Consider the following 21226-nt stretch of genomic DNA (forward strand, 5'->3'; position numbering starts at 1 on the left):
GATGAAACCGAGATGAGTAAAAAGGAAACTGGACCTTCGTCCATATTCCCGATGTTAACTGCTTCTAATTACACAGTTTGGGCTATGAGGATGAAAATTGCCCTTAAAGTTAACAAGGTTTGGGAAACGATTGACCCTGGAAGCAAACATGAAGAGAAGAATAATCTGGCAATTGCTTTGATATTTCAATCCATACCCGAAGCCTTAACGTTGCAGGTAGGACATCTCGATACAGCCAAGGCTGTTTGGGATGCAATACAAGTTCGCCATGTCGGAGCCGAGAGAGTAAGAGAAGCACGACTGCAGACACTCATGGCTGATTTCGACAAGCTTAAGATGAAAGAGGAAGATAGTATAGATACCTTCGTCGGCAAGTTAACAGAAATCAGTTCAAAATCAGCTTCTCTTGGTTTAATCATAGAAGAACCAAAACTTGTGAAGAAATTCTTGAAAAGTTTACCAAGAAAAAAATATATTCACATGGTTGCATCTCTTGAGCAAGTTTTGGATCTTAATGTGACTACTTTTGAAGATATAGTTGGACGATTGAAGGCATATGAAGAAAGGATAAGCGAAGAAGAAGAGGAGGAGCAGAGTGATGATCGTGAAAAACTAATGTACGCTAACAGCGAGAATCAACAAGAAAGCTACGGGTACGGAAGAGGAAGAGGACGCGGAGGTCGAAGTTCATGGAGAGGAGGAAGAGGCAGAGGACGATCTGGAGGTTTCTATAATCAGAGAGAAGCCTACAAACAAGGACAGCAAGTTCAAACTCGTGATAAGAGTCACATCACGTGTTTTGTTTGTGATAAAACAGGTCATTATGCCTCTGAGTGCCCTGATACGAAGCTTAAACTACAAGAAACCGTGGAAAAGAAAGAAGAAGAGACACAGGAAGCAGATGAATTGATGATGCATGAAGTAGTTTATCTCAATGAAAAGAAAGTGAAACCAAGCGACTTCGAACAAGACTTGGAGAATGTGTGGTATCTTGACAATGGAGCAAGCAATCATATGAGTGGAAATAGATTATTTTTCTATAAACTAGATGAAGGCGTTACAGGAAAGGTTCGTTTTGGAGACGATTCTCGTATTGACATAAGAGGCAAAGGATCAATCAAATTTGTTCTAGACGGAGGTGAGAAGAAAACATTGAACAACGTCTATTACATACCCGGATTAAGAAGCAACATTATTAGCTTGGGACAAGCTACCGAAGCTGGATGTGAGGTAAATATGAAGAACGACATGCTTATGTTATTTGATAAAAGTGGATACCTGATGATTAAAAGCGCAAGGTCAAAGAACCGGTTGTATAGAGTGGTTCTGCAAGCTGATATAGTACAATGTCTACAAGTCTCTGCAACAAGCAACTCTTCACGATGGCACGCCCGACTAGGGCACATAAACACCCAAACAATAAAGACAATGATGAGTAAGGAACTCGTTGATGGCTTACCTGATATAACCCTCGAGAAAGAAACATGTATATCGTGCTTACTTGGGAAGCAAACAAGAAAACCGTTTCCGCAGGCTACTTTATTTAGGGCTATACATCCACTTGAGCTTATTCATGGGGATCTTTGTGGACCTATCACACCCTCTACACCAGGACAGAAGCGGTACGTATTCGTATTAATCGATGACTTCTCAAGATACATGTGGACCGTATTGATAAAAGAGAAAAGTGAGGCGTTTAACAAGTTATGGGGTGAAGCAGTCAGACACGCAACGTACTTAATTAACAGAGTTGCAACACGTTCTCTCGAAGGCTCAACACCATATGAAGCTCTGCGAAACAAGAAACCAAACCTCGCCCATCTCAAGGTCTTTGGATGCCTATGTTACGCTCGAACGGAAAAGGTGGGAAGAAAGAAACTTGACGATCGGTCAAGAGTATTGGTACACTTAGGAACCGAACCAGGTTCTAAGGCCTATAGGCTACTAGACCCGACGAGTAAAAAAATTGTTGTGAGCCGTGATGTTCACTTTGAAGAGGATAAACAATGGAACTGGAGCAACGAAGAAGGAACAGAAGAAAGTCCGTTTGAGGTTGAACTACTACCATTGAAACAGAGTGAAACTAGGGTAGTGGATATTCAAGAAGTAAGTGATAATGAAGGTGAAGAGAATGTAGATGAAGAAGATGATAATGAAGAAGAGGAGCCGCAGCCAGAGTTGAGGCGATCAAACCGAGTGAGCACGAAACCCTCTTACCTTGATGACTATGTCCTTCTCGCTGACATTGAGTGTGAAAGGCTTCTGATGGTGATAAATAACGAGCCCTATGATTACAATGAGGCTAGAGAACACAAAGTCTGGGTGAACGCCTGCAAGGAGGAGATAAACTCAATCGAAAAGAACAACACTTGGATTCTCGTTGACCTACCAAAAGGTTTCAAAACTATTGGGTTAAAATGGGTGTTTAAAATAAAAAGAAACGCAGACGGAAGCATCAGCAAATTCAAGGCACGATTAGTGGCAAAAGGATATGTTCTGTAAGACCCGATCCCGGCCATCTACCTTCTCTCCTCACCATTTCTGTGTGTTCTCAGGCCCTGGAGGATGCTCTGGGTGATAACATCACGGATCAAAAGCCACCAGAAAGTCGTTCATAACTTTCCCCCCTTGATCTCTCCCAAAACTGCCTCTTTATGGCCTTCACACCACCATGGGTCTTGGATTGGGAATCCGACCAACTCTCTGTCTTTTCTCTGTGTTTCTTTGTGTTTCAGGATGTAGAAATCGACCAGAATTATCAGAAATGAGAGAGAGAGGACGATTTAAACTGTCCCCAACCGCCTGGGCGAGCAGTTACCAAAATCCCATCCTTTCTTCCCAAAACCGTCCCATAACCGCCCCATAACCGCCCATTGGCGGTTTCTCCCCTTTTCTTCCTTTGGCAAATCGATCACTGAGCCTCAGCTCACACTCTGGAAGCTTGGCCACTCCCTGTCCCAAGACTAAGACCCATTTGGTCGAACCGTCCTGCACCCGGACCATCGGCTCGCCCAGTAACCGTCCCGGACTCGCCCACACTGATCCGAACCAGAACGCACCGTTCACCGGATTGAGCTGACCTCCAGCTGTTCCCAGCTGAGTGAGCTAGTCTACCAGCTCCTGTGAGCTGAACAGATCATGGTGAACTGAATACCAGCTGAACCGAGCTGATTGAACTCAAGCCAACACTCGTCCAGCTGCCTAAACACTCACCCAGCTCCTTTACCCTTATTTCCATCGTATCCTGGTTAAGTCTCAGCTGACTGATGCCCTTAACCCTCATTCAGGACCATGACACACTTGTCCTTAGGTCATGTGACCTGACTGGTGCGTTTCCTTGCACCGCAGTCCGTCCGGACGATCCTATCCAGGATCGGGGACATGACAAGTCTCCCCCACTTACGAAGGATTCGTCCTCGAATCCAGTGGTGTTAACCTCTTGTCTCATGACCAAGGTTCCATCCGACTTTTTTGTACCCAGAACATGGAGCATGCTCGATTGGTTCTTTCTAACCAGTTCGTTGCATCTCCCACCTTGTTCTTTCTCACTGACCATGTCTTGGTCATCATATACACAACAAGTCTTCCCCACTTGATAGATTTTTAACCCAAAATCTTATCAAGTGGTCCATCAAGCACCCATACAAAGACATGACTTGTGTCACTGACCCAACTCTCCAGGTTGCGTTCCTAGTAGACACCAAGTCCATGTAGAACACTTTAGTTCCATGACTAGATCAAATTCAGTACCTAGGAACATACTGAGTACTCAAGTCTTAGTAGATTCAACCAATCTCCAAGCCACTCGATGCACCAGCCAAGTCCTAGTGAACATGTTCCAATCTTTAGGCTGCTCACTCTACCATGAGTCCTAACAGATTGTTCTGTTCCCTTAAGTCCTTCCTGGACAATAAGGTTTATGATTCCAGCAATTCATCAATCCTGGGTAAAGGGTACTTGTTCTTCCCAGTCACCCTGTTCAAACTCCTATAATCAATGCACAACCTAAAGCTACCATCCTTTTTTCTTAACAAATAGGACTGGTGCTCCCCAAGGTGATACACTAGGGTGTATGAACCCCTTCTCAAGCAACTCCTCAAGTTGCTTCTTCAGCTCTGCCATCTGAGCTGGTGCCATTCTATATGGACTTTTAGATAATGGGGCCGTTCCAGGTTCCAATTCAATGATGAATGGGTCAGCCCTATCAGGGGGAATGCCCTGTAGTGCCCCAAACACATCCTGAAATTCCCGAACCAACGGTATACCCTCTGGGTCACAGGCCCCTACAACCTCATCGGTGTAAATGGTAGCCAAAAAGGCCTCACAACCATTTCCAAGCATCCGTTCTACTTGGACTGCTGAAACCACCAACTACAAGAGGTTGGCTTGATTCCTTGGTACTTAATCGGGGTCCAAACTCGTTCTCAAGTTGCACCCTTCCCCGGTGACAATCTAGAGTTGCCCGATACTTTCCCAACCAGTCCATGCCCAAGATCACTTCATGATGCTTGAGGGGGACAACAATCAGATCTATAGGCATCGGCCTATCCAAGATCACCACAGGGATGTCCTTAACCAGACCGAGTGAGTTCATAACTTGCCCTCCGGCCGCACTCACTCGTTCAGGACCATCCCATGTTCCATACTGGAACAAACCTTTTCCAACCATTCCTGGACTCACAGCACTATGTGTAGCTCCAGTATCAAATAATGTGTTTCCACACCACCGATCATTAAGTACTTAGATGAGTAGGATTTCGGTTTGATCACACATTTGGAAAATGTCCCATACCATTCTCCAAAGCATCACACATCTGTGAACGTCCCATACCATTCACAAAAGTGTTTATAGTATACCTCAATCCTCATCATACTAAGATACTTAACATCGTGTTTCCAATTCCTCTTGGAATTGATCCATTCCATTCACTCAATTTTAAGGAATCCTACCTTGACTTACACTGAGTCCAAGCTGATCCATCTGATCACAAGCCCACTCATGTACTAGCCATGTAGTGTCTCCCTTAGACTAACATGAACATTGCATATGCTCACTTGTTTTGAACGGCCACCAAGGAATAACATTTACCTCCAAGAGAGTGCTGCACGTTTCTTTCAACCTAAGCCACTCTCTGGTCCATGTTACTTCCCTTGTCCAGGTCGTCCATACAAAGATCTTGCATTGCGTCCATCATCCAATCCGTCTATTATTCCCAAATAACTAGATAAACTAACCTTTATGTTTTCTGGGTCTTGCCGTGGAAGAGTGTATCTTGGCTAAGCCGGCTCATCTTGGAACTTCCCCGTTCACAAGCATGAAACCCAAACTTATCTCAACTCTCACTTGGCTCACCACAACTAAGGTTCCAAGTCATCTCAGTTTTCAGAAAAAATTTCGGTTTGGAACTTAACATATTTGAGCACTGTCCTCAACAGGATCAAGCATGCTCTGATACCAACTTGTAAGACCCGATCCCGGCCATCTACCTTCTCTCCTCACCATTTCTGTGTGTTCTCAGGCCCTGGAGGATGCTCTGGGTGATAACATCACGGATCAAAAGCCACCAGAAAGTCGTTCATAACTTTCCCCCCTTGATCTCTCCCAAAACTGCCTCTTTATGGCCTTCACACCACCATGGGTCTTGGATTGGGAATCCGACCAACTCTCTGTCTTTTCTCTGTGTTTCTTTGTGTTTCAGGATGTAGAAATCGACCAGAATTATCAGAAATGAGAGAGAGAGGACGATTTAAACTGTCCCCAACCGCCTGGGCGAGCAGTTACCAAAATCCCATCCTTTCTTCCCAAAACCGTCCCATAACCGCCCCATAACCGCCCATTGGCGGTTTCTCCCCTTTTCTTCCTTTGGCAAATCGATCACTGAGCCTCAGCTCACACTCTGGAAGCTTGGCCACTCCCTGTCCCAAGACTAAGACCCATTTGGTCGAACCGTCCTGCACCCGGACCATCGGCTCGCCCAGTAACCGTCCCGGACTCGCCCACACTGATCCGAACCAGAACGCACCGTTCACCGGATTGAGCTGACCTCCAGCTGTTCCCAGCTGAGTGAGCTAGTCTACCAGCTCCTGTGAGCTGAACAGATCATGGTGAACTGAATACCAGCTGAACCGAGCTGATTGAACTCAAGCCAACACTCGTCCAGCTGCCTAAACACTCACCCAGCTCCTTTACCCTTATTTCCATCGTATCCTGGTTAAGTCTCAGCTGACTGATGCCCTTAACCCTCATTCAGGACCATGACACACTTGTCCTTAGGTCATGTGACCTGACTGGTGCGTTTCCTTGCACCGCAGTCCGTCCGGACGATCCTATCCAGGATCGGGGACATGACATGTTCAAAGGCATGGTGTTGACTATGATGAAGTCTTTGCACCAGTAGCTCGTATTGAGACAATCAGAATGATCATAGCTCTTGCGGCTTCAAAGGAATGGGAGATACATCATCTGGACGTTAAGACAGCGTTCTTACACGGAGAGCTGAAAGAAGAAGTCTATGTTACTCAGCCGGAAGGATTTGAGATCAGAGGAAAGGAAGGAAAAGTTTATAAACTGCACAAAGCTCTCTACGGTTTGAAACAGGCCCCTAGAGCATGGAACATAAAACTCAACGGGATCTTGAAGAAACTAGGTTTCGTGCGTTGCTCAAAAGAGCCCTCGCTCTATAGGAAAGAAGAAAAGAAAGGCTTGCTTGTTGTCTGTGTGTATGTCGACGATCTTCTTGTCACAGGTTCATCTTTGGGTTCGATTATCAAGTTTAAACAAGAGATGGCTCGAACGTTTGAGATGAGTGACCTTGGTAGATTGACTTATTACTTAGGCATTGAGGTACGACAAACCAATGAAGGAATTACATTGTCACAAGAACGATATGCTCAGAAGATTCTTGAGCAAACCGGAATGAATGATTGCAATCTTATACACATACCAATGGACGTGAATACAAAGCTGTCAAAATCGCCTCAAGAACAGAGTATCAACGAAAGAGAATACAGAAAGAGTATTGGCTGTCTCCGTTATCTTCTGCACACACGACCCGATCTCTCTTACAGCGTTGGTGTGCTTAGTAGGTACATGCAAGAACCGAAACAATCTCACGGTGCAGCTCTAAAGCAAGTGTTGAGATACTTGCGCGGAACGACTTCTCTTGGTTTAAGGTTCTCGCAAGCAACAGAACAAGAAGAACTAATAGGGTTTAGCGATAGTTCGCACAACGTAGATGAGGATGATGGCAGAGCTACAACTGGACATGTTTTCTATCTCGGAACCAGTCCTATAACCTGGTGTTCTCAGAAACAAGAAATTGTAGCCTTGTCATCTTGTGAAGCAGAGTTTATGGCTGCTACGGAAGCTGCGAAACAGGCAATATGGCTCCAAGAACTTATGAGTGAAGTCGTGGGGCATGAAAGCAAGAAGGTGACAATAAAAGTCGATAACAAATCCGCAATCTCGCTCACCAAGAATCCTGTATTCCATGGTAGAAGTAAACACATTCATAGAAGGTATCATTTCATACGAGAGTGCGTCGAGAATGAACCAATTGAAGTGGAGCATGTTCCGGGAAGTATGCAAAGAGCCGACATTCTAACAAAGTCCCTAAGCCGAGTTCGTTTTAAAGAGATGAGGAGTCTTATTGGAATGCAAGTAGTGTGTGAGGATGAAGTCAAGCTTAAGGGGGAGAATGTTGGTTTAAGCTTGAAAGATAGCTTAAAACACAAGCTATCCTAAATTGAAGTGTTATGATTATCCATAAGAGAATAGGAAATATTGAAAGTGTGATTACTAATAGGATTAGGATTATCTAGTCTTATATATTGAAGTGTAAGGTGTTGAATCAACTTACGGATTGTGTGAGTGATTGAGCTTTAGTTTTGAGTTATTTTCTAAAGCAATACGAAAGTGTTTGAAGTGATTTCGATCTTTGATTTCTATATTTAAATCTTGCACCACTGGTAATGCTCAAACCTCAAAAGAAAGGGACGTAGGAGGTTCTATTATCACGGATTAAGAACAACAATATAGAAGAAAAAAACTTTTCATTCTGGTCGATTCAAAACACATGAATCTAGCGACTTCTTATTTATTACACTCTGGAAAACATAACAATGAGTCATTTTTTTTGCTTAAAAACATAACACTGAGTTTGAATATAAAAAAAAAACATAACAGTGAGTCAAACCCAATTTTACTCGTTTTAGGGGTCCAATTCAAATCCAGATATCAGATGTGCAGTCTCCGCCGGGATATCTCATCTCGTGGGCAAGCGCAGGACCATCAGGTTCTTCACCAAAGTCCACAAAGAAATCAGGGTTTATTGAGAGACCACCTTTCTCTGTATCAACATCAATCTGAATTATGTGTGATCCTTTATCCATGAGTTCTGGGTAAAACTGACGGTCCCACGCGCTGAACAGTGAGTTTGTTGCATACAATCGTTTACCATCAAGGCTCAGCTGGATCATCTGAGGTCCTGCTCGTAGAGATTTCCCCTACAAATACCCGAGATATTAAAGAAAAATGTGCTCCCAAATGAATGTTTATTTTTGTAAGTAAAACAAACCTTGATCTGAGGAACATCAAACTGGTAAGTGGTACCATCTTCTCTAACCGCCTTTACAGGGCTGCCTTTTTGTAGTAATCCGCCCACCCAAATTTGACCAGTTAAGACAGGGTTTTTAGGGTCTTCAATGTTGTACTGACGAATGTCTCCATGAAGCCAGTTCACAAAGTAGAAAAACCTATCATCGAGGGAGATCAAGAAGTCGGTGATAAGCCCCGGCATTTCTGGAAGAATCCAGTTCTCTACTTTCAGTGGTTCAACTGATATAACCACCTACCAAAAAATCAATTTAAGGGTAAATCATAGCTTCGAAATAACCAAAAAAAAAAAAAGAGTTTAAGAAGATATATCAGAAACTACACTTGCCTCATGGCTCCATGTGTCATCACTGTTCCTGAAAAATCGTATCATATTACTCGACAAGGCACTCCCAACATATCCTGTATCTTTAGACGGATCATGCAAGAATCTTATCTGCAACAACCACATAAAACATTACATTATATTCCTCGGTAACACAGATCCTCACATTTTATATAACATGTTGAAGTAATGTTACTACCTCGAGAGGTAAGAGACCAGTATTACCAAGGTCAATAATCTGTTTCATTTCACCTTCTGGCCATTTATAAATATGTAAATGACTTCCGTACAAGCCATCAGCAACGTGCTGGAGATTGAAACCTTTGGAGAAAGCTTTAGGTGCTCCCCAAGAAGTGCTGATCATCGTCTTGAACCGAGGCTGGTACCAGAAATCATACCCAAACTTTGGGGCATGCCCTGGTTTGTCCCACCTGCTTTTGACGTTGAAATCAGAGTCAAGAAGGAGAAACCCGTTCCCTTTGGCGTTTCCTTCTTTGTCACCAAGGCAAGAGACCAACATGTCGCCAGAGGCGAGGCAGTGAGACGTGTGCGGAAATGCTAATCCTGTCTTCTCAGAAATCTCTTTAGGTTCTACAACCTTGTACAAGGACGGAGCCTTTGGGTCAGTCATTGTGTCGATTGCGTAGATGCGACCAGATCTTCATCAAGACAAGAAAGAAAACGTTAGATCATAATGATCTAGAATGTAAAGGAAAAGGAGGGAAAGGCCGCTCAAACAAGGTTAGTCTTACATTAAGCCTGGTAAGACGAGGTAACGTCTACTAGCAGAAGGATCACCGTGGCAAGAGCTGCAAGAGTTCCAACCAGTGTGATGAAGCTCATCGCCTATATAAGGCATTTTCAATCTGTGAATGACGCTTGAATATGTGGGTGAGTTTGGATCCACATCTACCGTCGCCAAGTAGTCTGGTTGCTCTCGCCCCGTTCCTAATTATAAACCCAATTCAAAAAAGTATTTAAATACAGAGGAACCAAGGATTTTTTTCAACATTCTTGTTAAATTTATTCAACAATTATAAGATATTAGACCGTATAATATTCATACTTTTAAAATTAAAAATCTCACATCAGAAAGTGAATTAGGACTAATTATATACTTATATATAAAGAACATGGACAAATCCAATCATTGCCGAGTTCTCTTAACGTTAAAAGTAAGATTAATTTAAGTCCAAAAATACTGAAGAAAACTTTGAATAAAAACTGGAAGTAGAGGAAAATAAAATAAAATGTGTACCAGAGTAGAGGGCGGTGACGTAGATGAGCTTTTCAGGTGGACCGGACATGGCAGCTAGAGGCGTAGCATAACCCGGACCGGACTTGCAACAAGCTTTACCTACGCCGTTGCTCACCGCCGTCGCCAATACAGTCTCTGTTGCCATCTGTAATTATGTGGAAGTCGTGAAGCTAGGCGTATCTGAGTTAAACGCAAACACAAGCACAAGTGTGAGATTTATAAATGGGAAGCTTTTGGAGTGAGTAAGCGCGATGGTGACTTGTGTCGTTGTTATCTTTATGTCTATATATATATAGAGCATATGACACCAATTGATACTCACAAATATATAGTAGTACTATTATTATACTTTTGCTAAGAGGGTTTAAGTGTACATTTTAAACAGAATTCACTTTTCATTTCACCTAATCAGCTAACATGTAGCAACTTTGTTATTATATTCGCCAGTGAGTTGGTTGTTTTGTTCGGTGATAAAGCAGCTGCACTTTGTATTGCCAACAATCACGTGTACTAAGATCTTGATGTTTGTATCCAGGACAACTACATTGTCTTCTTAACAGAATAATAGTTTCATCTATGATCTATCTATCACTCCATCTTCAAGGAAAATATATTAATATGAAATATTTAGGTCGATAATTACCGCTTTTATTTTGATTCTGTATATAAACACCATGATACAGATTTTTATTTATCTCAGAACATTGATGGTCTACACTAGTGGTGGTGTGAAAGAGATTATTTATTTGTGTTCCGGTTCGAACTTTCTGTACACAGATAGTTATTCTTTAAATCAATTTCTAAAAAATAGCTAACTCTAGTTCTGAATAAGACTATATATTTTCTGAATAAGTGCACGTTGTTACTATGTTCCTGAGTTGGTGGGTGAAATATTGATAAATAAATACACGTTACTAAATTCTGTGAGTTGGTGCGTGAGTGAGTTAGTGCGATTACACAGTGACTCGTTTGTTGTTATCTAATAATATCTGTCACGGATGTGAAGTGAAGCCACCATCTTTGTCGTCTCTATTGAAGGACACAATTCGATTTTCTGTGACAATCATTACTATACGCAATCCTCAAAAATCTCATCAAATTTTCATAAAAAAACAAATGTTACAACAAAGAACACAGGACCTCTTACCAGAAGTCATTACAGGAGCATTTTCCTCCTTTGAAATGATGATATCTAGTAGCATCTCGAACTATAATCTCTCTTTCTGTAATCTCACTTATATGTTTCATAACAACATGACAATCCCCACAAACCCTTAGGTTTTTCACAATCCGTATGGGACTTCCCGGAACACCCTTAAGTAAAGCGTATGCAACAGCTGATCGCTCGCTATGCCAAAACAAAAGCTTCTCTTTCTCTTGCTCATCCATGTCGTGTAAGATCCAACTCGTATCAGGAACATAACCATTTCTTCTCCTCATATCTTCCTCCAACTTCTTAAGCAACCCAAAAATCTCTTCTTTCAGAGGATGAGATGTTTCTCCCGCGTAAAACACTTCGGTTTCTTTCCGAACCTCTACGCTGCTGTACCCTGGATCTTTCCTAACTTCCATGTCTCCTAGCTTCCTTCTTGCCTCTGATACTTTCCCCCACAAAGAAGCACTTGCGTAGACGTTTGATAAAAGTATATAAGTCGATGGATCTCTCGGTTTAAAGCAACTTAAGAGATGATCAGCGATTCTTACACCCATCTGACCTTTCCCCTGTCGCTTACAAGCGCTAAGCAAAGCAGCCCAAGTTGGTTCATCAGGAGGAAACGGCATTGTACGGATTAGCTTCTCAGCTTCATCAATCAGTCCAGACCGACCAAGAAGATCCAATAAACATGTGTAATGCTGCAAGGACGGGCGGATGCCATACTCCTCTCTCATCGATTGAAAAAGCTCACGGCCTTTAGCTACAAAACCAACATGGCTACACGCGTATATCAGCCCAACAAACGTGACTTCATTAGGCTTTACACCGTGTGACACCATGTCACTATACAAATCCAATGCCTTCTCAGCCTGACCGTGCTGAGCCATTCCAACTATAAGCGATGTCCACGAAACTACATCTCTGGGACGCATCCTACTGAAAATATCCTTTGCAGCTACAACATCGCTGCATTTAGCGTACATGTCGATGAGGGCGTTACTAATAAACAGACACGAATCAAATCCTAGAGATATAACCAAACCGTGAACCTGCCTCCCTGCTATGGAAGCAGCCATATTAGCACAAGCGCCGACTATACTAGAAAGAACTAAAGGATCCAAAATGTCAACACTTTCTCTCCTCATTTCGGTAAACACAGAGAAAGCCTCAAGCCCTTTACCACTCTGCACAAAACCAGAGATCAATGCAGTCCAAGAATACAAATTCTTGATAGGCATGTTCCTGAAAAGCTCCAAAGCTTCTTCCTTTCTTCCGCTTTTAGCGAACCCAGATACCAATGCGGTCCACGAGATGGTGCTTTTAACTCTTATTGAATCGAAAACCGCTTTAGCACTATCAGGTGAATCGCATTTGGAGTACATATCAACCAGCGAAGACTTAACAACATCATCATGAGAATACTCAGATACTAAAAAACGGCAGTGAACTTGCTTCCCGTGATGAATAGAGCCTAAGTTCGCACAGGCCTTGACAAGGGCAGAGAGCACGAAATCATCCGGAAGCAGTCCACTGTTAGAAGAGAACATCGAGAGCGTCTTAACAGAGAGATTCGCTTGGTTAAGAGCCGTGAGAACAGAGGCCCAAGCGATGTGGTCTCTGTGAGGCATTTCGTCGAACAGCTGGAGTGCATGAGAAGCGGCGCTGCATTTTCCGTAGACGTTGACGAGGGTGTTGGCCAAAGGAATGCATTGAGTGATCCCGAGCTTGAAGATTTGGGCATGGAGGGACTTGGCAGTGGTTAGGGTTCGGTTCCTCGCGCAGAGCTTGAGCTGATGAAGATACTGATGGATAAGCATTCAACACCTGTTTTTGCCTTCTCGTTTCCAGAATTAATGATTTCTGTTTTTAACACAAATTTCTAGATTTACAAAATGTGAATGCTTATTTCTGACTTCTTCATTTGATGGATCTTAGCTATAGAAATGATTAGAAAAATAAATATAAAATCAATGAGAAATTAATATATTAGTTTTTTTGTGAACAAAATGTTAAATTTTATATTAGATTTTTGTTTTTTTTTTTAAGTTACAAAAATAACAAGAAGCTGAAAATGGAAAACATTGAACACAGTTACAATTTACGAACATCAACGAAGAAGAACAGAAAGAAATAGAAAATAACCGAAGAAAATAAAAAAGATTAGCTACAAGTTTGACTATGACAAAACTACCCAGAATAGGACAAGAAGATTAGTCGGTTACCACAAACAACCGAGAAAAAAGCCGCATGCGGCTCAAGGTTTGGACTTCGGAGATGAGTACATGGTTATCAGTAGATGTGATGCTCGAGCTGTATGCATTGCCGTGATCTATTGTTGCATAGCTGTGATCTGGTCTCAAAACTCGGTTTCGACTTGGGTGGCCGCATGCGGATCATTATGCTCACTTTCTGGCATTTTCACATTCACATCTAATGGCAAACTATTAGGTTGAATTTGTGCAGCCTCTTTGTTGGTACTGCGGAAACATGAAGTAAGAAATAATAACAATGAACAATGATCAAAAATAATGTTCTATTGATCTTTAGAGCCATGACTACAACAATTTGGGTTTATAAACCTAATTTTAACCGCCTAACTAGGTTGATATTTTGAATAGTCGATCCAATGTTCAAAGATTTAGGTCCCTTTAAATAGGTTGTTCCGTAGTCAGAAATTAGATTAAATCATATCTTGAGATATGGAAGAATACTCATTTAGTAGAAGTTTTTTATTTTACTCAGAGGCAGAAATTGATCAAGATCTTGAGTTAGATTTTATTTGGGCATGAACTGAAGACATGTATCCTGCTGCGAAACAGGAGTAGTAACTTCATGAATTATTTATTTCCAACAATGGTCATATGTAATATGGCGGAAACTGTCTTGGTCATTAAAGATATATCGCAATTTTCATTAAATATTTTGATAAAAACAATTTTTAACTCAAAAAAATATTTTATTTTTTTGGATTTTTTTTTATTTTATTAATTTTATTTTATTGAGATTTAAATTTTATTCTATAATATATCTAAATAAATTTTGATTTTTATTTATTTTTTGAATTTTCATATATTCTGTATTTTTATATTTTTTTTTGTTAACATAGAATATTTTTATAACATAAAATTGACGGGTCATCGATTTCATAGGTAAAATAAATAGTACCGTACAAATTTTTGACTTGAAGCACAAATAAGACTTGAATGTTTTTTATGATTTTGATGTCATGCTGATTGTTAAAAATGTTAGTTAGATAATTTGAAAGTTTAAAGTGTGAGTGAGTGAGAAATGTATAACAAAAGTGGGGTTACACAAAAAAAAATTCTCGGAAAAGGGTCTTCTAAACAATTTCTCCGTTTTGTTAATTATCTACTGTAAACAATTTCTCTTTTATGAAATGTTTGACCCCAAAAACTGATGGACAATGTAGTCTTCAGTTTTTGTTACAAAAATTTTATTTATTAGTTATTCTATTTTTTCTCAACATTCAGAACACAAGAAGCACAAAATGCATAATGAAAAACAATATTGAGTAAAATTTTACTCATCTTCCATTTCTTTCAGTTGTTCTTCCTCACAGAGTAACGCTCGGAAACTTGCAGCGATCATTTCCTGTAAAAACGCTTTCTTAGTTACAATACATTCCACACAAAAAAAAAATCCACAGATATCCTTCCTCTGCCACATGAACCGTGACAATATGTAGAGTTATTCTTGTCCAATTTAGGAAGAAGCACAAATGACTCACCAGGGTTAGTCGTAGTCTCATGAGCCAGTCCATTAAAATAACATCCGACGTTTTGGGTACGGAACTGAGCCCAATACGAGCTAACCGCATATCTTGCGTGCCAATAAATAGAGACCGGCTCGTAACATTCTTTCCCAGGAGCCAAAGCCGCACACGTTGTGTTGCTTCGGCCACAAGCCATCCTCAAAGCTTCCTCAAGCTCAGCCTCCTTGGCTCCTTCAACAGGTACGCACCACATTTGACCCTTGTAAGGAACATTGTTCGTCGGTTTAGGCAAAGGGTTAAAACCGGTTAAGGGTTTTTGACCGGTGAAATCAATGTCGTAGATTGGTGTACCGTCAGGATGCAAGATTCCCCAATGCCTCTGTGTTCCCGAACCGGATTTCTTGTTTTCGTTGAACAATGAGAAAACAAACGTCGGTATAGGTAAACCGGGTCTAGCTGGTGTACCGATTGGTGGAATTGCGGTCATCTTCTTGATCAAATTCCGGTTATACGTCGCTGCGTTGAGTATATTGGCCCCGGTTTCATCGATGTCACCGGAATTAGGCCACCCGGTTTCGGAGATCGCAATGCGGATGTGTGGGTAACCGAGTTTGGTCATGGCCAAGATAACCGAATCCAACATTTGGTCTACGAGATTATGGTAAACCAAACCGGTACGAGGATCGGTATAAGTTGAATTCCCTTGGAAGAGAGCAAAATCCAAACTGGTATTCATAGGGTTTCTCAACCAACGGTAGTAAGGTTGAAGATTGATGAAGAAGTAAGAGTTTGTTCCGTTGAGAAACTTCAGCAACGGCAACATCAACGGTCCGGCGATATCTTCCCGGAACGTTGAGTTCGACGGTGGAAACGTCGACCGGAGAGAATCCATAGGTAAAGGTGTACCGACTTTGATGTTGTGAATGCCATGAGCTCTGAGAGCGTTCACGATTTTGCGCATCGCCGGTACGAGATTGGACGTTATGTTCCTGTCTTGGACGGAGAGGATTTCGTTTCCGACAAGGACAAATCGGATTTGGGTTTGCGGATAGTAAGGGAGGATATTTGTTTTGACCCAATCTTCAGCTGTGGTTTGGTTGGTGCCGAGGGAAGTGATCTGGTGGTTATGGACGGTTATGGAGACGTAGAGATTGGTATGAGAGAGGAGTGTTAGCGTCTCTGGATCCGCGTCGTAGAGCTTGACATGACCAGCTTTGATGGATTTGATGAAATTGATTGATTGGTAAGGTGATGGGATGTCTTTTCCTTGTCTACCATAGTTGATACCAATCTTGCTTGCCAACGCTATCATTAGTTTCCTCTCCATGTACCTGTGTCGATGCTGGAATCGGGCCGCGGAGCAACATGAACCTGTAAAACCAATAAAATTATGTTCATTATGGGAGGAAAAAAAAGGGAAAAATGTATAACATATTTTGATTTATTGATGAAGAAGATGACTTACTTGAAAAGTAGATGAGGGTGAAGAGAAAGAAAGCAACAGCAGACATGACTTTCTGTGTTTGGTTCGCAATGTGTTAGTGGTGATCAGATTCTGATTTGAGTGGGAATTGTGTGGAACTTGCATTGACGTATTTAAGTAGGAGTAGGGTGTAAGTTTAGTGTGAAGGAAGCTTATAGATTAATATTGAGTCATGCAAGAATAGCTTCTTTTTGGCTTCTGGTTTCTTCTGAAATTGTAGCATATATAGCTGAGTTCTTTTGTGCTAAAAGATTGTTGGTTGGATGGTTCAAATTGAACCAAGTCAATCTTTCTCCAAATTTATCACTTTTATACATGTTGTCAATTGTACAAAAATGAAATCAATAAATTGGCAACTGTAGATTGAAAAAAATATATTAATAATAGTTGTGAGTTGTGAAGACTTTTTTTATTTAGTACATTGAGTTGGGAAGACTAATGACAAATCATATTCTTAATCTTATGTATCATAACTCAAGGGGACTCTCTAGGTAAAGAAAAACAAAGAGTTTGTTTGTCATGTTGTTTATTTTTACTTTCTCTTTATTCTTTTTGAATTTTTTTTATATTTTTATATTTGCTAGAAATGGTGGAAGAACTTCCACTGCACAATTGCACATACCCTATCGGAAGCATGATATATGGTGTCTATTTAGCACCATCAATGCTTCTTTTAATGATCTGATCTCCTTTATGTTTTTGATTGACCGGTTATTTTGGCGTTGACTTTCTCCATAACCTCTTCGTTCTTCTTTGATTTGTTATTTTAGGGCGGTTATTGGTTTAAGAATTTTTAAAGAATTATAAAATTTTAAGAATTCATGGTTATTGGTTTATGAATTTTAAAAGTCTTTTCAAAAATCATTGTTATTGGTTTAAACACTTTTAAATTTTATTCAAATCTTTTGTTATTCAAAAAGTTTAGTTTTTATTGATTTTGCTATTCTATTAAATTCTATGGTTATTGAGAACTAAATTCTTTATATTTTTACTCATAAGCTAGACTTTGAAAATAGCATGTCTATTCATAAGATTTCTGAAATCTGTGTACAAATAAAAACATTCCCACACTTTATGATATATTTTTCTTGTTTGACATGTGATTTTCGGAAGATCTCTTTGTCGGTAAGTCTCGTATTTGGTGTGTTCTAATTTTTCGTTTGTATGAGTGGTGTCTCAAAAAAAATATCAATGAAAACAAGACTGTTAAAAATATGTCATGTAGTATGAAGATAAAAAATGAATATTGAAGTATCAAAACACTTACTTAATTAATCAATGTATGAGATATATTACGTACATGTGATTTTAACCACTTGACAAAGTGCTTATCTTTACGTGTGTCCACATCAGTCGCAGATATTTCTGGTATTGCTTCTTCAACTTGAGATACAAACATGCTGTAAATTAAACAAATAATCAAGTCATACATAATTAACTTCAATTCATATAATTAACATTCACAAAAATATTTACCTTTCAAAGTAACGGGTCATTGTATCCTCGCAGTTGAGCAGAATATAAGTGTGGGCACTATGTTTATCCTCTTCACATGACCACCATACTTCTTTCGTTTTACCACCAAACCGTCCAATTTCGCAGAAAATGTCAGGAATACCATCAATTGGATATGATGTCGGTACTCCACCATCATCATATCTTCTAGGAATTTTTTTTCTCGTACGAATTGTTGGAGCAAAGTAGTATGATTTGAAGTTAGATGTTTCGGCTGTCAAACTCCCCGCAACTATTGAACCTTCTACCTTTGCAAGATTTCTTGCTTTCCCCTTTAAATGTTTCATCTGTCGCTCATACGGATACATCCATCCGTTGTGAACAGGTCCACGAAGCAATGTTTCATACGGTAGGTGGACAACTAGATGCTCTATGACGTCAAAAAATGAAGGAGGAAATATCTTCTCCAGGTTGCACAATATGATTGGAATGTTCTGATGAAGTTGTTCGATGACTTCTTCCTTGAACGTATGTGTGCTAAGATCTCTGAAAAATGCTCTGATGGCTGTATATTGCAAAACTAATCAAATTAATAACATTTCATAACATATGTATATATATTATAAATTTATAATTATCTGCAAGTGCTTCATGGACATTTGCTGGAAGGAGCTCGGCAAAAGCAAATGGAAGCAGTCGTTGCATTAACACATGACAATCATGACTCTTCATTCCGGAGAACTTTTGACCTCGTTCAACACATCTTGACAGATTTGAAACATAACCATCAGAAAACTTAACTTCCTATGCAATCCAGTCAAACAAGGTTGTTTTGGCTTCTGATGACAACCGAAAGATGTGAACACGAAAGTTTCCATTGCTTTTGATATGTAACTCACTTCTTGAGCAAATATCAGGTAAGTCCATCCTTGACTTTTTGTTATCTTTTGTCTTCCCAAGGACGTTAAGTAATGTATTCATGATGTTCTAAAAAAAGTTCTTCTCAATATGCATGACATCCAGATTGTGGCGTAAGAGAAGATCTTTCCAATAGGATATCTCCCAAAATATACTCTTCTTATGCCAATTGTGAGAGACACCATACCCATCAGGCATATTTCCAGGAACATGCCAATTTCCTCCAACCTTAACTGTTTTCTGAGCTCCGTAATAATCAATGTCCGCTTCGATCTGCTGGCCGGTGAAAAATAGAGGAGGACTGTCTCTGACAATTTTTTTGTGCCGAAACAATGTCTTATTTCTTCTGTACAGATGGGCAAGTGGAAGAAAGCGACGATGACAATCAAACCAACAACTCTTTCTACCATTCTTCAGTTGAAAAGCATCCGTCGATCCAAGACAATACGGACAAGATAATCTTCCATGTGTTGTCCAGCCAGACAATATCCCATAAGCAGGGAAATCACTTATCGTCCACATCAGAACTGCTCGCATCGTAAAATTGTTTTTCAAGGAACAATAGTACGTCATCACCCCTTCTGACCACAATTGCTTTAGCTCTTCTATCAACGGTTGAAGAAAAACATCAAGAGATCGTTTTGGATGCTTCGACCCATGGATTAATATGGTCAAAAATAGAAATTTTTGTTCCATGCACATATCCGGCGGTAAATTGTACGGCGTAAGAATGACTGGCCACAAAGAATATTGTCTACCAGACATTCCAAATAGACTAAATCCATCGGCGCATAACTCAAGATAGACATTCAGAATATTTGTAGCAAAATCTGCGTGTACCTTGTTGAAATGTTTTCACGCTCTTGCGTCTGATGGATGTGCAACCTCACCATCTCTCTGGACATGTTCAGCATGCCACCTCATCGACGCAACAGTTCTCTCATATTGATATAATCTTTTCAATCGGTCTGTAATTGGTAGGTACCACATCCTTTGGTACGGTATCCTATTCCTCCCACGGTCTTGCGGTTTGAATCGTAGTTTTTTTGCAGAATCGACACTCTTCTAACTTGTCATCTTCCTTCCAGTAGATCATGCAGTTGTCGATGCAAACATTAATCATCTCCTAAGGTAACCCAAGACTATAAACCAATTTCTGAATCTCATAATAAGATTCAGCAGACACGTTGTCTTCTGGCAAATACTCTTTAAACAACTCCGCCCATGCATCCATGCAATTCTCAGGTAAATTATGATCCGCTTTAATATTCATCATCCTAGCTGCTAGAGACAATTTAGAGAGACTTTCTCTACAACCAGTGTAGATTGGTTGATTTGCAGCATCTAGCATTTCATAAAACCTTTTTGCATCCAAATTAGGTTCTTCTACATTTCCAGTTCCATCAGCTATTGTTGTAGTTGTTTCTAAAAATGCATCACTAATCATATCTTGAACCCTATCATGATCTACCATCTGCTCATCTTGATGATAATTATATTCATTATGCACATGATTCGGTTCTTCATTATGATGAGCATCCTCAAAATTATTATTACTACTACTAGCTTCATTTCCCCCATAACCCTCTCCATGTTGATACCAAATGTAGTACTGTGGTGTAAATCCTCTGTTTACTAAATGATTCCATACAGTTTCATTACGTGCAAATTTTGAATTCTTGCATTTTTGACAGGGGCAGAACATCTTACCGCTTTCCTGTGTGATCGGTGTACAGCCCGCCTGGTGTATAAATGTTTCTAGCCCGTTCAGAAATGCGTTCGTCACCCTCCCGTCGGAATCTTTGTGCAAATACATCCAACTCCGTAACTCGTAAATACTACCATCACCGACTATTTTTTTTTGAAAATTTTTTTTTGCTGATTTTTTTTTTTTGTGTGTGTTGTGAGGAAGAGAGTTGTGTTTTGTGAGGAAGAGAGTTGTGCGAAATGACATATATATAGAGAAATTTTCGAGTTGGGTAGTTGAAATATAACAACGATTTTACAAGGAATGTTTTACATAGATTTTACATGGTTTTAACATAATATTTACAACGACTTTACAACGAATTTAGGTAACTTAAAACACATTGAATACACGTTTTCACCTAAATATAATGGTAACATGATTCGTTGTAGTGTCGATGTAACGTTTACGACTATTTTCGCTTTCTACGTACTTTCGTCGTAAACTTACATGGACTTTACGACGAAACAGTTTCGTCGTAAAGTTCCATGGAGTTTACGATGAATTTTGGTCTCGTCGTAATTGCGTTGTAAACAC

At 40.3% G+C, this 21226-nt stretch overlaps 3 protein-coding genes across 4 annotated transcripts; all 3 read right to left on the reverse strand.

Moving 5' to 3' along the window:
* Positions 1-8035: 8035 nt before the first annotated feature.
* Positions 8036-10491, reverse strand: LOC106401617 (selenium-binding protein 2). The gene is made up of 6 exons (XM_013842156.3): positions 10198-10491; positions 9692-9887; positions 9139-9598; positions 8943-9050; positions 8577-8849; positions 8036-8505 (listed from the first exon to the last, which is right to left on the reverse strand). The coding sequence occupies exons 1-6, from the start codon at positions 10340-10342 to the stop codon at positions 8224-8226; spliced, it is 1464 nt and encodes a 487-aa protein (XP_013697610.1). The 5' UTR covers positions 10343-10491; the 3' UTR covers positions 8036-8223.
* Positions 10492-11276: 785 nt separating this feature from the next.
* Positions 11277-14492, reverse strand: LOC106399531 (pentatricopeptide repeat-containing protein At4g14050, mitochondrial). 2 transcript variants are annotated; one of them, XM_022689884.2, is made up of 2 exons: positions 12916-13094; positions 11277-12841 (listed from the first exon to the last, which is right to left on the reverse strand). In XM_022689884.2, exons 1-2 carry the CDS (start codon positions 13092-13094, stop codon positions 11341-11343), a joined length of 1680 nt encoding a protein of 559 aa, XP_022545605.2. In that variant the 3' UTR covers positions 11277-11340. The 2 variants fall into 2 exon arrangements, with proteins under 2 accessions (XP_022545605.2, XP_013695457.2); XM_013840003.3 differs by having other exon boundaries at positions 11277-14492.
* A 309-nt stretch (positions 14493-14801) lies between these two features.
* LOC106400223 (probable glucan endo-1,3-beta-glucosidase A6) lies at positions 14802-16685 on the reverse strand. Its single transcript, XM_013840603.3, has 3 exons — positions 16552-16685; positions 15102-16457; positions 14802-14965 (listed from the first exon to the last, which is right to left on the reverse strand). The coding sequence occupies exons 1-3, from the start codon at positions 16595-16597 to the stop codon at positions 14928-14930; spliced, it is 1440 nt and encodes a 479-aa protein (XP_013696057.2). The 5' UTR covers positions 16598-16685; the 3' UTR covers positions 14802-14927.
* Between the last annotated feature and the right edge of the window lie 4541 nt (positions 16686-21226).

The sequence above is a fragment of the Brassica napus genome, chromosome A8 (assembly GCF_020379485.1).
Source record: "Brassica napus cultivar Da-Ae chromosome A8, Da-Ae, whole genome shotgun sequence".
Lineage (NCBI taxonomy): Eukaryota > Viridiplantae > Streptophyta > Magnoliopsida > Brassicales > Brassicaceae > Brassica > Brassica napus.

Coding starts and splice junctions, on each gene's coding strand:
- LOC106401617 (XM_013842156.3), bottom strand. CDS start 10,342: ATGGCAACAGAGACTGTATTGGCGACGGCGGTGAGCAACGGCGTAGGT. Junction 9,599..9,691: donor CTCGTCTTACCAGGCTTAAT/GTAAGACTAACC, acceptor GTCTTGATGAAG/ATCTGGTCGCATCTACGCAA. Junction 8,506..8,576: donor TTGATGTTCCTCAGATCAAG/GTTTGTTTTACT, acceptor GGGTATTTGTAG/GGGAAATCTCTACGAGCAGG.
- LOC106399531 (XM_013840003.3), bottom strand. CDS start 13,170: ATGCTTATCCATCAGTATCTTCATCAGCTCAAGCTCTGCGCGAGGAAC.
- LOC106400223 (XM_013840603.3), bottom strand. CDS start 16,597: ATGTCTGCTGTTGCTTTCTTTCTCTTCACCCTCATCTACTTTTCAA. Junction 16,458..16,551: donor CACCCTCATCTACTTTTCAA/GTAAGTCATCTT, acceptor TTGGTTTTACAG/GTTCATGTTGCTCCGCGGCC. Junction 14,966..15,101: donor TGAGACTACGACTAACCCTG/GTGAGTCATTTG, acceptor GCGTTTTTACAG/GAAATGATCGCTGCAAGTTT.